This window comes from Hippoglossus hippoglossus, chromosome 15 (assembly GCF_009819705.1).
Source record: "Hippoglossus hippoglossus isolate fHipHip1 chromosome 15, fHipHip1.pri, whole genome shotgun sequence".
Lineage (NCBI taxonomy): Eukaryota > Metazoa > Chordata > Actinopteri > Pleuronectiformes > Pleuronectidae > Hippoglossus > Hippoglossus hippoglossus.
Window position 1 is genome coordinate 14292568 of NC_047165.1, and position 16389 is coordinate 14308956.

The window sequence follows — 16389 nt, forward strand, 5'->3', positions numbered from 1 at the left end:
GACTTGCACAAAACGTGTATACATGTATGTGTGTATGTATGTATGTGTGTATATATATATATATATTAAATTATAGGTTCAATTGCTATACTAGCTATCTGAAATTAAACTTGTACTTGCACACGTGTGTGTATGTATATATTAAATGTTTATAAGTGTATATTTATAAATATATATGTAAAATATTACAGAATAAAGTATTTTACGGATACTTTATGTTCTTATCTACTAAATAATACAAATGGAAGCAAATGATTGTGTAAAGCAGCAGTTTGAATCTCACCACATTTACAGTAACAATATCAGAACTTGTGTTTGTTTCCTGATCGAACTGAAATATCGAGACTGATGGAGAGAGGCTGGAGTGGCTCGTGTTGCCATGGTGAGGCACTGGTCGGCTGCGGTGTGTGACGTGTGACAGAGACGCTGTAATTATGGTCTGTTTCTCGTCGTTTCGCCGTGAAGAACGAACCGAGGGAAAATGTCCTTTAACGCTCATTTAAATCCCGAGTGTTCGCGGAGACTTCAGCCGCCACACACCGATGCTCTAACGCCGAAGCTGCCGCTGCTCACACACACACACACACGTAGGCGGTGACTTCACCCTCCTCCTGCTCGGTGCGGGTCCAGCGGCTCCTGTGGACGAGCGGACGCACCGCCAGCCGAGGGAAGAAAAAAAAGACCAAGCATGAGGCTGTCATCTGTTCGAGGCTGTGCAGTGAGAACGACGCTGACATGTGGGGAGACATGTTGTCTTGCTGCATTTCTGGATGAGCTGCTGCATGTGGGCTTTTTCCTCTGCTTCCCATAAACCCCGGTGCGATCCCTCGCTGCTTTGACCACGATGACGGACACACGACTGATCGCAGGAGGTAGGTTTCATCTTCGTGTGAAACCATCGTCTGCTTAGGTTAGAAAACACAGTGATGTGCATGTTTCCTGTGGATTTCTGCAGGAGAAAGGAGGAGGGGGCTGGGGAGGTGGGTACAAGGCATAATTGGCCAGATGCGGTGGTGCATAGCTACAGAAGCTGTGTTGTGTACCTCGGCTTTATTTTTCAATATGCACCCGCTTGCACTCAACAGTAAGTCGCTGCTCCAGATCATCAGCTACGATCTGCTGCACAGTGTAAGAGCTAATGTACGACTCTGTATCCTTTGCAGAGCTCGGCCAAGGTGGCACCAGCAGCAGCAGCAGTGACGGAGGCAGCAGATCCTCCGATCATCATGTTCTCCTTCCACATAAAGGAATAATGTTGAAGCCGATGACTGTGGGACTCTTATAAACCGCCAACAATACAATGAACACCACTGTTACACCATCAGACCTGGTGGATGTGCCGAGACATCAGTCCGTCAATGGCACCCTGGGCAACCAAACGCCGTCCGGCTGGGCCGTGATTCACACGGCCACCTTGACCTTCTGCTCCCTGCTCCTGATCTTCATCTTCTGCCTGGGCTCCTATGGGAACCTCGTGGTGTTCCTGTCCTTCTTCGACCCGGCGTTCCGCAAGTTCCGCACCAACTTCGACTTCATGATCCTCAACCTGTCCTTCTGCGACCTGTTCATTTGCTGCGTGACTGCTCCCATGTTTGCACTGGTGCTCTTCCTGGACGCGGGCGGTGGGGACGGCGTGTCGAAGAGCTTCTGCTTTGCCTTCCACCTGACCAGCTCGGGCTTCATCATCATGTCCCTGGAGACGGTGGCTGTCATCGCCCTGCACAGACTGCGCATGGTTTTGGGGCAGCAGCCCAACCGCACCGCCTCCTTCCCCCGCACGCTGGTCCTCACCGCCCTGCTGTGGACGTCCAGCTTCACCATGGCTGCCCTCCTGACCATGAGAGCGTACCCACATAGAGACGGGCCCTGCTTGCCCCACTTCGGCCTGGGAGGTGGACAGGCGAGGGTTGTGTTGTATGTCTACCTGGCAGACTTTGCCTTTTGTGTAGCGGTGGTGTCCGTATCCTATCTGATGATCGCGCAAACCCTGAGGAAGAATGCACAAGTGAGGAAATGCCCCATCATCACAGTGGATGCCACATGTCCTCCGCCCCCTCCGCCTCTCATTGCAGCAGGCTTCGAGAGCATGCAGTGTGCCGTCCAAGGCCCCTCTCTGTACCGCAACCAGACTTACAACAAACTGCAGAATGTTCAGATACACTCATATGCCAACAGGACCGGCCACCCTCTGGTCCCTGGTGCTGCCCAAGGAGCCACCTGCTGTCAGTTGGTGTCCACGGTCAACCTGGCCACAGCCAAAGACTCGAAGGCGGTGGTCACCTGTGTTGTCATAGTGTTCTCTGTGCTGTTGTGCTGCTTGCCAATGGGGGTTTCACTGGCACAGGACGTTTTGTCACCAGAAAGCAGCTTTGCACATTACCAGTTTGAACTGTGCGGCTTTGTGCTCATTTTTCTCAAGTCAGGCATCAATCCCTTTGTGTACTCGCGGAACAGCGCGGGCCTCCGCCGCCGCGTGCTGTGCTGTATTCAGTGGGCGGCGCTGGGCTTTCTCTGTTGCAAGCAAAAGACTCGTCTGCATGCGATGGGGAAGGGCAGCCTGGAAGTCAATCGCAATAAATCCTCCCATCATGAAACCAACTCTGCCTATGTGCTGTCTCCCAAGCCACAGAGGAGGCTAGTGGACCAGGCCTGTGGGCCCAGTCACTCCAGGGACTGTGTCGGTAGTCCAAGAGCCACAGGTGCTCGCAAACCTCGCCCGCCGAGCACCTCCACACCCATCAACACCCGCATCGAGCCCTACTACAGCATATACAACAGCAGTCCCTCTGCAGGGCCCAGCTCCCCCACCAGCCTGCAGCCTGTCAGCTCTCAGACATTTGCCTTTGCCAAGTCATATGTAGCCATGCACTACCACACTCACCAAGACGCACTGCAAGACTTTGAGAGCACCTCAGTGCACCAGATTCCCATTCCCTCCGTCTAATCAGAGAGATGCCAAACAAGGGTTTTTGGACGATCTCACCCTGGCTTTAAATCAAATGTGAATCAAAAGAGGAATATGGACAGCATCCGATTTATGTATCTGGAATCATTATTAATCTCTAGTTCTCTTTTACAGTGGACGTACATGTCAAGTTTTCTTGAGTGGAACATTTACAGAACCAGTCATAAGCTTTGTCATGAAAACATGCAAGAGATTTCTGCAATGAAAGTGTCTGTTATAAAAAGTAATTTAATGTCACTGAATTAACTTTCTTCTTTTCTTGAGCACATGCATTTTCACCTAAATCTGCCCCCGCGTTGTGCACGCATGTGCCACTATAACCCAAGACTGTAGTTTGTCATTGCAGGGACCGGCTGCAGTTGCTGGTCTCACTGCTTCAGAGCCTTTGGCTGAAGCTGCTGATCTCAGCTGCTGTGAAGCCCGGCACAGGCCCACACATGGATGTTGACGGCATGTGGTTGCACTTTGATGGACTTTTTGCTTCTTAAAAAGAAAATGTATTTGTGAACCTCATACACTTTTTAAAACAATAAATGTTTGGCAAGTGCAGCAGATCTGTGCTTTCACTGTTTTAACGTGCTAAAAAAAGTGTGGGTTGATAAACCCAACGACAGAAAATCAATCAGAAGCTATTCTGATAACTGCTGAATCCATTTGTTCATCTTCATAGTTGTTTTTAAAGACAAAATGTCAAACTTTCACAGGTGCTTCTTCAAATATTATTGAAAACTTAAATATTTCTGGGTATACATCAAATATATTGAGCAGATTTGTTTAGCCAAATCAGTCAATTAATTTGAAGTTATGACATGAATTAATAATGAAAGTGGTCTGTAGTTGCAGCCTTATTTTAAACATGAATTGGCAGCAGTGTCAGGGGTTGGTGAGATGATAGTGCTGCTGGCTGCTTGACAGTATTTCAGACCTCAGGTCTGCTGAGGTCTGTCAGTGTGCTGATGTTAGGGATGTAAAAACAACACGTGCTATCTTACAGCTATTCAGTGATAAACAGACCAACAAAACAGACACACTATTAATTATAAATCACCATATTGTTTTATTTTCTCCAAGGAGGTTATCTTTTTCCCCGTTTGTTTGTTGTTGCTCCGTTATTTGTAAGCAATATTGTGCAAAAAACTCTGGGACGGATTATGACAACTTGATGGAAGGATGAGGTATCTGTCAGGTAAGATGCAGATTGGGGGGGGGGGGTCCAGGAGGAGATAGGGCGCTTTTCAATTTCCCTTGATTTCTCAGGGAATAATTAATGCAGCTTAATGAAAAGACACTGATATTTATGACTGTGGGCGATTTGGTGCGGATCCAAATAAAAATCTAGATTAAGTAGATTTAAATGTGGTTTTTCATAAGGGGACTGTTGAGCCTTGGTGGAGGTATCCGCTCTACTGAGTGCCTAAAATATTTTCTATTCAAATTTTCCTGCAAATCTGCCTAAGAAGATAATTTCAGCTCTCAGAATCAGAGTTGTAAGAGTGTTGAAGTGGTGATCTCCACATGAAGCTTCCTGGAGTTTCACAAACCCTCATTTCAGAGTCAGTCTGCTATTTCTTACTTGTTTTACTTAACACTGGTAATGCACACGGCTGCAGTGGCTCTGGTTCAACTCCTCAGTGTAAATAGGACTTTCTGTTGCAGTGTTTTACAGTCTGTTGTTTACTTTGCATAATTAAAAAAAAAAAAAAGGTTCCCACAAGTGATTGTACTACAGTGTCAGCACCCCCTGGTGGAAACTTAGTGGATGTCCTTTAGTCAGATGCCATGTTTTATGAAGGTGAGGTTACTTCATAAAACAAAATGAATAATAAAATCTAAATTTATATTTCTATAGTTAAACATTTTTTTCCGCCAAAATGTACCTATTACAGTTGAGTCAAATATTTGTAATTTCAGTGATAATTCAAGACGCTTTATGAAGTTTCAAGTTTCAGTTTTATTCTTTCCTTCAAACGCATTGGTTTTCATCTCTGTGATACAGCAGTGCCTCTGATCCCGGTGTGTGTTTTCATATTTGCACACACACTTTCACATTCTGTACATCCTACCAGCCGAAACGAAACTTAAATCAACCACTCACTTTATTCGTCACTCATCCTGCAAATTAACACGGCAACAAACTCACGCTGCAGCAAGAGCATTATAAGACCTGCTTTCTCTCATATCTACAAATACAAAGTGCAACAGTCAAACCACTAATCACTTGAATGCACACATTCATGCACACACGCACACTCATGTGCACACTCACGTACACGCACACACACACGCAAATACAGACCTCAAAGACAATAAAACCACCATGATTATTGTTGATTCCCCTGATATTTATGAATCCCCTGATTCATCACTCAATTTACTTGCAATTAATCAACATAAAGTGAAGCATAGACTATTAAGGACAGGCAATGAATCCACTGCCTTGTGGAGTGGAGGCCTCGGCACCGTTTCTCTGTGTTTCCAAAGACGTCTGAGCTAGACCTGCTGCTGGATTAGACTGAGATAGTAGCATTGTCCATCGCGCAGGCGACGGCGTGGGTTGAGCTCCTGTGCTACATGAAGTCCAGCCTCGGCATCAAGTTTAACTTAGGTTTGATCTTGATTTGGGCTTTTAGAGCAGTGTCACGCGCATCTCTCTTCCTCTTCCGTTTAGACTTGGGTGTGTCCTCACTCTTTAGAAGCGCATATCTCTCTCCGTCTGTCCTCTTCCTGTCCCTTCATGTGCCGTCGCTGTCACATGGTGTTGGGTCAGTTTAGCTGGAGAGCGACAGGAGTCCATATTCATCTGCAGTGTCCAGAATCCTGCATATGACCGGAGACTCGACCTAGAGGGAATAGTAGATGTCAGTATGGATGTAAAGCCAATGATCCATGATGACCTCCTATACAGCCAGTACAGCTGGATATTGGAACTTCTGGTCCCTTTCATTCACCATTACCATCATTACAGTTTATGCAAAACTACTTGATAGACAGACTTGAAAACATGTATAAAAAAACTGAACATGTTGTCAAGCTCTGAAAATTGATATAGGAGATTGTACTCTAGCTAAGGTCCAGTGTGTGTGTGTGTGTGTGTGTGTGTGTGTGTGTGTGTGTGTGTGTGTGTGTGTGTGTGTGTGTGTGTGTGTGTGTGTGTGTTTCCAGTGACTGTGACTCACTGGGTAATCGAGAACTCACCCCAAGGATGTACTGACAAGTCTGAGGCTCCAACATATAGACAGTGACGGCATGTGGAGACTCGGATTCTTTGCATCTGACGAAGAGAAGTGAGACGAGTGAATCAACACTGGGACATTTGGGTATCGTCTTACTCATGTGTTAACTCGGGGCAGCAACACTGAACTGGTGCTGTGGCCATGACCGCCCCCCCCCCCAACCCCAACCCTCCCAAATGACTTGTTTACTCACTTGAGCTTGACGATGACCTGTCTGGGCTTCCCCGTCATATCACAAAGATCCCCGTGGCCGTAGAAGTGGGACACCAACCTGTCACAGATCAGAAACAGTTAATAGATCATCTCAGTTTGCATCCAGGTTAGGGTTCAGAAATATGAACGACATACTTGACTTTCTGCACGCCGTCTTCTTTGAGCTGGTAGGATCTGGCAACATTCTTCTTGGCCCACTCGACGTGTTCCTCTGCGTTCCAGCTCCCCACCACGACTATGTTCTTCCCTTGCTCTTTATCCTGAGGAAACAAGCAACGTGTTCATCACGGACCAAATGTCATAAAATCGACCTAACACTTTTAAAGACTAGAGGCCGACCGATTTATCAGTTGGCTGATAATATTGTATATATGAGCATTTCAAAGACATATCCGTATCTGTTGGTTTGCTGATATGCACCAAAATGAAAACTTTGATTTTACAGAATGAAAAATGCTGAAAATATGTGATTTTAAGTTTACATTTTATGAAGAAAAAAAAAATACTTTCTTGATTCAAGATTTATAGTTATTTATAATTAAGTTTATGGTTAAACTGTAAAAACAACAAACCTCGATTTAATTTCTGTTATAAAGGTTTATTGATGACAACTTGTGTCATAAATATCGGCTGATAAATTGGTATCTGAATGTTTTACTCCCTCATATCGGTGTCGGCATTGGCTCCAAAAAATCTTTAATTTTACCATCACAAATCTTTTCCAAAACATGACAGCCAAGGAGAGCTGCAACAATTAATCATTAAGTCATTTAGTTTTATTAAATTAAGAAAGCAGCATTTATGCTGAAGGAACCTGGACATAGTGTCTTTTGCTACTTTTTGACATTTTAATCGAAACGTTCAATCGAAGCCATGATTGGCCGATATATTGATTGTGAAAGTACCTGGCAGCTTTAACAGCTTATAGTGGAAGTGTATTTGATTTGATTTTTATAAAACATTATCTGCCGAGCTTCCACACAAACAGACAGTAGCAAAGCAGGACCCTTACCTCATGGTACTGATGGACATGCCTTCCATAACAGAATTCATATTTCCACCAGCCTACTCCCTGAAACACACATTAAGATGATTATTTATCGATGAATAATTTACGTAAAACTACTGTTGGGCTAGAGATGAACATGGCTCACCCCATGCAGACAGTACAAGCCACTGAGGAACTCCTTGATTAGCTGGTCATCGGTCAATCGAGAGATGTGAGTGGTGCCCACAGTGACCGGAGTCTGCCCTCCAACCGTGATGGGTTTGTGAGAGGATGTGAAGGCCTCCTCCCTCACTGGTGGCGCCTCCTCCTGTAATAACACGTCAAAGATATGAAACAGCCTGTGGTTGTGGGTTCACGCAGAATCCATTTCCCCCTCAGTGACCTTGCAGTTGATGGCTCACCTCTCTGACCTCGGTGGTGGCGCTGAAAGGCGGTTTAAGGTTCTGCTCTCGCTCCTTGTCCAGCTGGGCGAGCCGCTGAGGTCGCATCGGGGAGCCCGCCAGAGCCTGACAGTAGATGGCGTTCACCGGGGACGACTTAAACCTGCCGGGTAAACAACACAAGTTTGGAAACAGTGAATTATGCACAAGAATCTCACCTGCTGGACAATATATTTCAATAGATTCCCAACAATAAGGTACGACTTATCTTAAAAAATGCATTAAAAATGCCCAAAATATAAATTCTTTACATACTTTTATCAACGAGGCGTATTTCTTTGAGCACAATATGTTAACACAAGTCCTTTTTGAGAGGCCTACCTGTATTTTGGGTGAGCACAAAGCAGTGGTGTCAACACCACCACCTCATATTCACAGGTTGTGACCTCAGCGACAGACAGGATCTCGTGCTTGGCCTCAGGGTGACACACGTACAGCACCGACGTGGAGCGAGGCTCGTCCTGCTTCAGCACGCAGGGAGTCCCGTTCCCCATTTCCAGCGAGAAGTAGGGGGTGAGCTGACCTTCTATGTTCTTAGAGGGCACCTGGACAGAGGGGGAAAAGAAAAGAGGCAACAAATGTGAGAACCGACAACTTGCCTAGCAAATTGGGATGTTTGGAAAAGTGTCATTATTTTACTAACTTCTTTTTCAGCTGTTGATTTGACCTCCTCTGCCTCTTCAACTTTATCTGAAAAAATGAATTCCCAGCTTTAGTACAACAAAGAAAAACTGATACATGCAATAACATGTTCAAAATAATATAAAAACAATATATCAGTAAATTCCACTCGCAAAGAAACTCACCTGTCTCTGTCGACTGGCTCTTCTGTGCCAAATTTCCCAGGAAGTATTCTTGAACACTAATTTTCTGTGGAAACACACGTAGTCAGCTTCAGTACACTTCTCATTCCTGACATCTGAAAGTTAATTTACAGAATCAAACCACTGACCTGGCCAGTCTCCTTCTCTTCATGATACTGTCGTATGTGCTTTCCATGGCAAACCTCATATGTCCAGTACGACTCTATCTGCAATATTAGAAAGTCAAGAGCGAGTTAAGAGTCACGAGAGAGACTTTAGGTTTTTAGTTATGCTCTGTTAATGTAGCATGAATTTCATAGTTTCAGTGTCTCTACTGAGAGAAGTAGGGAAATTAGATCAAAGTGGAAAAGAAGCCTGAGAGGTCTCACCCTGTAAGAGCAGCTGCTTCGTTTGAACAGCGGCTCCAGCAAGTCACCCGGACTGGGCCCAGCGTACTTCTTTCCGTTGTCCTAACACAACAATAGACACAGAGCAAATGACAACATGAGGCTTCTATGGCGTAATTCAATGAAAACATGGTGCATCATTCGGAAGAAGTCAGGTCTTTTTTTGATCAGTATTTTAAGGTTCAGTGTTTAGAATTTAGTGACATCTAGTGGTGAAGTTGCATGTTGCAGCTGAAAGCCCTCACCTCACCCTCTACTTCCAAACATTAAAGAGAACCTGTGGGAGCCTTCAGTTGTCATAAAAACTCAAAAGGTGTTAAAGTTTGACCAGTCTGGGCTACTGTAAAAAACATGGTGGCTTCCGTAAAGAGGAGCCGCTCTAGATTTAAGAATTTAAATATAAAAAGGGCCCATTCTAGGGTAAAGAAAACAACAATTTAGATGAAACACACCAGTGAAAACATCACTAGTACTATTTTGTATTCACTTTCTGCCGATAGATCCCTTTCACCTAAATCTTACACACTGAACCTTTAAAGCTTTGTTTCACTTGTTGTAGTTGATGTGGGGAGAACATGCAAAGTCCTCACAGGAAGATCCAACGGATCATCTATCTGTGAGGGGACAGTGCCGAATACTGACTAATCGGTCTCTATTTTACTATTAACAGTGCCTAGAGATAATGTAAGTTGTGATTTAGTGCTATACAAATACAATTTAAGTAAATTGAAAATATAACTGATGCGTATGCTGTTTAAAGGAACAAAGAGGCAGAGTTGAGCCTCATAATATTTTGTAACATTTAATATCATTATTAAATATGTTGACCTGTAGAGGATTAAGTATAATATGGAAAACAGTGGGGTAAATGTGTGCTTCCTCTGCAGGGACACGCTTCCTCTTCCAGTCTCATCGACCTATGTTCAGATCAGCAGTTTCCTGAACCGGTGACAGATGCTGTGGTTGGTGTTGCTCACCTCATCTCCACCTGTCAGGGAGGGCAGCAGACACTTGTACTTCTCCTTCTCTGTCGTTGTCATAATGACAAAGTTATCCTCTCGGTAAAGTGCACCGGAAGTTGGCTGAAATGCAAAGAGAACACTTTCAGTCCGGGAAGTGAAACAAAGAGGAAGCCGACTGTGAACATAAAGGAAGCTGCTGCACAGGTGACATCCCCAACCCCCCACCCCCCACCCCCAACACCATACACGACATTTCCCCCTTTAACAAAAAGAGGAGTCATACCAGTGTGAACTCAGCGTCTGGCCAGGTGATTTTAAAGGGGATTTCGTCTGTAAATGAAGGGTAACCTCCTCTGTTCGCCGACCCGCCGCCGCAGACCTCCAGCAGCCCCCCGACCACCACCAAGAGCAGCCCAGCCGTCATCTCTCCCGTCCCGGCTGCGGAGCTCCTCAGCGCCGCCCGCTCCTCATGCACCGCAGCAGCAGCAGCCGCCTCCGCTCGCACCAACACCGGCCTGAGGGCTGAGGTACGAGCCGCGGCAGAGTCCGAGCAGGTCCGGTTTGTCAGCGGCGAGACTGCGGGAGACGGATGTCAATACGGTACAAAACACAGGAAGTCAACGGTTTACTTGCCACGTCGAGTTCCGCCTCCGCGTCCGGCCGGAATTACAACAGCGCTCTCCAGAGGCCAGGGGAGGTATTGATTGTATGTTCAAACATGTTATTAAATGAAGAGAAATGGTTTAAAAAAGAGTTAAACCTTTAAACCTCTGCACTCTGGAAGTCAAGGAAGGACAAGTTAGACCAACTCTTCATATAACGACGATTGTAAATATTTTTTCCAACACACTGCTGCATCAAGCAGAGAGTTTCCATTTCATGCTGCTCTGTACCTCTACTTCACTACATGTCAGAGGAAAATATTCGTTTTTTACTTTTATTTTGGAAATTATTTACAATTACATTTCAGATTAAGATTAAGATTTCAGATGTAGCCTTAAAGCAATAGTCCACCCAAAAATGAAAATTCTCTCAGTATCTACTCACCACTTTGCCGATTGAGGGGCGGGTGAAGTGTTTGAGTCCACAAAACACTGCTGGAGTTTTAGGGATAAACAGCGTTGCAGCCAAATCCAATACAAATAAAGTAACTGGGGACTCCTTCTTCAAACGTAAAAAAAAAAGAAAACAGAAAAAAAACCATAGATAATATAATATACTCACCCACAGGGGACATGTTACTGTAGTATAACTACTTTATAAACATACTTTTATTGAATGTAGAATAGCTACTTTTGTCTATAGGATGTGATTACTTCTTTCAAAACTGGCCTCACATCTTTAATGCGATAATATGTCTTCAAAATTCAATGTCTTTAAGCCTGATATCTAATGGCTATGGCTGTAAGATGAAAATCTGTGTTTTAAACACACATGTATCTGAAATCTTTTGGTCAGTACATTTTCTCGTTGTGTACTGTTTCCACCGTCACGCTCACTTTAACCACATCATCCTCTGGTGAGAGCAGTTCTCATAAAGCTGTGACTGAATGCAGACCACAGCTCGCCTGAAGCGTTTGGCTCCTGTTGAGTTTAAATGCTTGAGAAAGGTTCCCACATGAAGAGGACACAAAATAAAATCACATCTCCTCAACTCTGCCTCCCAGTGGATGGCTATAGAAATTTGAACTGTGTCTGTTCCTGCAAACACACAGAACTGATGTTTCTCATGGTGTCTCCCACTTATTTTTACAAGGACTGCATGCGGCAGTTTGACGATGGAGGGTATAGCTGATCCTGCTGTGATTGACTGAGCATTTTCTGGGTATTATGCTGGCTGACTTATATAGAAGCGATGACGAGAGCCGCTCTGCCCCAGCGTGCTGTGTCCTTACTCCTTTTATCCTCTGACCCTGTTGATTCAGCACTGCTGTGTGCTGAATGACAATAAATAATTTCCTCGCCCACCTGAACCGTTCACATGGAAACAAAATTTAAAACATGGACCTTGAAAATGTGTGGTGTTGCATTTCACTCTCAGGGATAAATGTGGAAGGCTCCTTGGACTGATGGAAACATGGAGGCGTGAAAACCTGAGACGGCCCTTTACCCACCTGTTGGTGGAGCTGTTGGTGTAATAATGTGAGAGCCAGCTGGGCCGGGAGAAGGGAGGGAGATTGTAGGAGAGATTTTGAGACAAAGAGTGAGAGGATTAGAAGGAGAAAGGGATCTGGAGGAACAGGGAAGGATACAAGAGAGAGAACATCCCACTACATCACCCACCCTCTACAACACTGCTCTTCACATACAGCCTCTAGTCACATCTGACTCCTATGTACACACTACATATGGGTGTAATATGTTTCTGGATAAACCACACAACTGTAGATACAGAGACAGATAGACAGATAGATAGATAGATAGATTTTGTTTCAATAGTAACTGTTATTTTGAGTTATGATGCGTTTCAACAGGCTTATTTCTTTATTTCCCTTGTCAATTCGATGTGTATTTGATATACAACAGAGGTGGGAGTGAAACAGAGGGTTTAAAACTAAAGCCGTTTTCACTTGACTGTTACAGTTCAACTCTGAAACAAGGTTCGTATCCTTGTTACATTCTTTACATTTGATCCCGTTAGTTTTAGATTCGCGCTGCAACTTAGGGGGCGCAGTAAAGAAGTATGTATGATGTACATATTTCCTGATGTCCTCACCTACATGGGCTGCACCTACACTTGACATTGACTGGTCTGACTGAGATCACCTCTTTTGGTTGAAAGAAATTTTGATCCATCGGCCCGGACAGTGGCTCAAGGCACCTTCACACGTTTTGGTCAGGACTGAAAAGTTAAAAGGTCCAGACATAACAAGGTTAAACAGCTCTACGTGTTCATGCAACACCTCTTAAACAGTCGAGAAAATGCTTTTGACTCGAGGGTTACTTCCTGGCATTTTCAGGAGCTTTTAATCACAACACGGTCTTCTTCAGCAAATTAGGTATCATGCAGTTTGCTCAGCTCTTTTATTACGTTCTTTAAACTAAGCTCAATGAGACAATGAGATGCTGTTGGAAGCTACTGATTAAGTTAGTTGACCATAGGTTGAGATTTTCTTGTTTAAACAACAACAGCATTCTGGAAATTAAGCATATTCAGTTTTTAAAGGAGATGGCTTCCAAGAGTGTAAGTAAATATGAAACTATATCAGTGTTAGCTTAGCTTAGCACAAAGACTGACAAATAGGGCCCAGTTAACTTAATGCTGAGAAAAAGCTAACAGATGTTTTTTGTACATTTGACATTTTAATTTGTGAGCTTTAGAGGTGCTGGTTGGCAGATATATTACATTTGGACATATCTTACGGTTTTTTTGCACCTCAAGTATGCCATGCTAAGCTAACTGGTTCACATTCAGCATAGACTTGAGAGTGGTATTTATTTTCTCATTTCAACAAAAAATGAAAAGAATATTTCTAAAAATGTCACACTTTCCAGTTTCAACAGATCCTTACTTTTGACAAATTAAAGAACTCTTACTGATCATTTATTGCGTCATCAAAATTTGACAACCCGACAGAAGAATTTCACTCAACGCTGCATATTTCCCAAAGGACAGTTATCTTGCCTGCTGTTATGTATGAAATGTCCTTTACAGTGGCAACAGTGAACAGTCTCAAAGCCGTGATTGAGATACAGCCAGTGGAAGAGGGTCAGACCTCCTTCAGCGTCTCCTCCTCACAGATTTATCCGGAGCCTGACTGGCAGGAACTTAACTGAACTCACCACTTTGAAAGCAGCATTTTTCATTTATTTTCACTGCCACCCATGGGGCGAACTTGATTTGCATAGATGCCTTCCACACACTCTTACCTAATGCATAATTGATACAACTGTCATCTCCCCAACCATAATAACATCATTCCAAAGGGAGAAGGGAGAAATGAATTGTGGCATTTGAAGGTCTCGAGCGAGATTAAGATATCACCAGAGCTGTAACCCAAAAATACCCATGGAATATGTCAGGTGTCAGATCAATATTGTCAATTTTGCCCGGTTTTCTTAATCACAGTCAGTATTGATTTGCGTAAAGCGTCTTTCTTTTGTAATTTATGCAGGTTTCCCTAACTCAAAGTTATTTTCTGACTTGTACCTTCAGACTGTGCATACAGAATGTCTGATTAATTATATGGTTCATCATAAATCATATCTTTTTTCTGCTGCGTAAAAATCACACACTCAATTTGTCTGCTAAGTTTTTTTGGAGTGCCGAACTGATTTCCCCGCTCTGAATAACCTTTAACAAACTGGTAGGTGTGTGTTTGCCAGCTTAAGGATTGAAGTGTCACAAAATGAGCTTCGCTTCCTCATATGCATTTTACAGCGTGCTCGAGCAAACTCAGCTAATCCTGTCTGCTCTGCATGTAGGCTACACAGTTGTCACTGACACACCTGTTGTTTTGGAATCACACTAAAACATTGTCTTGTAGGCTAAACGAATCTTGTAAGGGGCCGCCACATGAAGAAATGCTGCAGAGAGGCAGAAACAACATGTCGGTGAAACATGAAAGAAATGGATTTTAACCATGCCAGTGGATCAGAGTGTCGCTCTCCACGTCCCTGCAGAGAAGATAATGAGAGAAGAGTATTTTTGTTGGGATGAATCTGGATGGGATCCAGTTAGGCACAGAGCTGGTCCTCGCTTTATTTGCCTGTGGCGGACTGAGGCTTAACTCTCACAAGAGAAAATCAGAGCGGGGTCAGGAGAGGCAGACAAGCTCTCAATGCATTGTAATGACAAAGACCCAGTGATTCAACGTATACAGTGTAAACCTGGTGTCACAGATTGATTGTATATCAAACCAATGTTGAGAGGTTACAATACATCTAGGATGTATGTTGTGTTGGTGACTCAGTTCTTACATAGTTGTTCCAAGGTATTACCTCTGCAAAGGAGGTTATGTTTTCACCCCAGTCCATTTGTTTGTTAGCAAGATTACGCAAATACTAACTGCTGGACCAATCACTATGATACTCTGTGGACTAATGTGGTACAGGGTCAGGGAAGAACCAATTTAGTTTGGGTGCAGGGGTGGATACAGGGAAGGTTTTCTTTTCACTTTCTTTAACACTGTGAGATAACCCTAACCCTAAATATAAATTGGTGTATAATGCATTTAAATGTGCTTTCATGAGGGGACTCTTTGGCCTTGGCAGAGGAATGCTTTGGATATATTTATTTACATATAGCCATGGTCTCATTCACAGAAAGCTTGAGTCACAGCTTCCTTACAACAAACTAAGATGTGTAAATCCTATTTACACTGTGTAAGATTTATGCTTTTTAAGAGAGTCTAAAGTCAGCGATACCCCCAGAAGTGCGTTTTGGCTATAATCAAGAAAAGAATGCATCAAAAAGTGTGCATGAGCTAGAAAAGCTTGGAGAAGACGGGGAGATGTTGAGAGTGAAAGTCATTTTGTGTTTCTTCACAGTTTGAGAGTGAAATACCCAAATATGTCAACGTGAGGAACAAAGCTCTGGACTGACTGGGCGGAGAATGGAAACTTAGACTCTGTGGATATTTGATCAATCACTCAACAGCTAAATCATGCAGAAAAATCTGATTATTGGGAAAAACTATTATGCTGCACCCGAAGGATTTTGCTTGGAATTTTATGAACAAAACATGAATGTGAGGTTCTACTATTACCTCATAATGAATGTTGGTATTTGCTAAAATATGAACTATTCCTAACGAATCTGTTATTCTGATGCAGTTTAAACAAAAAAACACCTGTGAAATACTTGACACAAGGTACTGGATCTTTTCCTGTTTCCTATAACTGATCGTATACCTGAAAGATTATTTTAACGGCCTATTTGCTGTTTTCATCGAAAATTATTTTGTTAACAAGTTCTTTATCGTGCAGATGACACGTACAGTATGTACTGCATCTACTGAGTACTCTATATTTGACTGGCTGCTCTGGATTAATTGGTGCAAAGAAAACCTCACACGATCCATCATCATTTGAATGCATTGACACCACAGACAGGTTTGGTTGGCTGACGTATGTTAGAAACGACGGCTTCTTCCACTTCATGTTTGAGTTCACCGTCTATCACTTGGCTGATGTGTTAAGCAGCCACTGTGTCACTCTAACACATGACAACCGGGAGAAAACACTGAAATGCAAAAGTTTACTGTGAAGAATTTAACCTTCTGTCAGCATGTGTGTTCAGATTCTTCAAGATAATGAGGTTCTCAGGAAGAATTTACTAGATTATCACCAGAGTCCAAATAGGAAGTCTTAGATTATAATGGAAATGTCGTACTCGTGCATAAATATGATCGGACA

The 16389-nt window shown here is 43.5% G+C and overlaps 2 protein-coding genes across 2 annotated transcripts; one reads left to right on the forward strand and one right to left on the reverse strand.

Moving 5' to 3' along the window:
- Positions 1–579: 579 nt before the first annotated feature.
- Positions 580–3516, forward strand: gpr75 (G protein-coupled receptor 75). The gene is made up of 2 exons (XM_034608795.1): positions 580–872; positions 1164–3516. Exon 2 carries the CDS (start codon positions 1301–1303, stop codon positions 2942–2944), a length of 1644 nt encoding a protein of 547 aa, XP_034464686.1. The 5' UTR covers positions 580–872; positions 1164–1300; the 3' UTR covers positions 2945–3516.
- A 1380-nt stretch (positions 3517–4896) lies between these two features.
- On the reverse strand, positions 4897–10690 carry erlec1 (endoplasmic reticulum lectin 1). The gene is made up of 14 exons (XM_034608796.1): positions 10316–10690; positions 10048–10152; positions 9053–9133; positions 8813–8890; positions 8667–8730; positions 8504–8550; positions 8182–8405; positions 7822–7963; positions 7566–7727; positions 7424–7483; positions 6547–6671; positions 6392–6469; positions 6161–6236; positions 4897–5805 (listed from the first exon to the last, which is right to left on the reverse strand). Exons 1-14 carry the CDS (start codon positions 10454–10456, stop codon positions 5734–5736), a joined length of 1455 nt encoding a protein of 484 aa, XP_034464687.1. The 5' UTR covers positions 10457–10690; the 3' UTR covers positions 4897–5733.
- Between the last annotated feature and the right edge of the window lie 5699 nt (positions 10691–16389).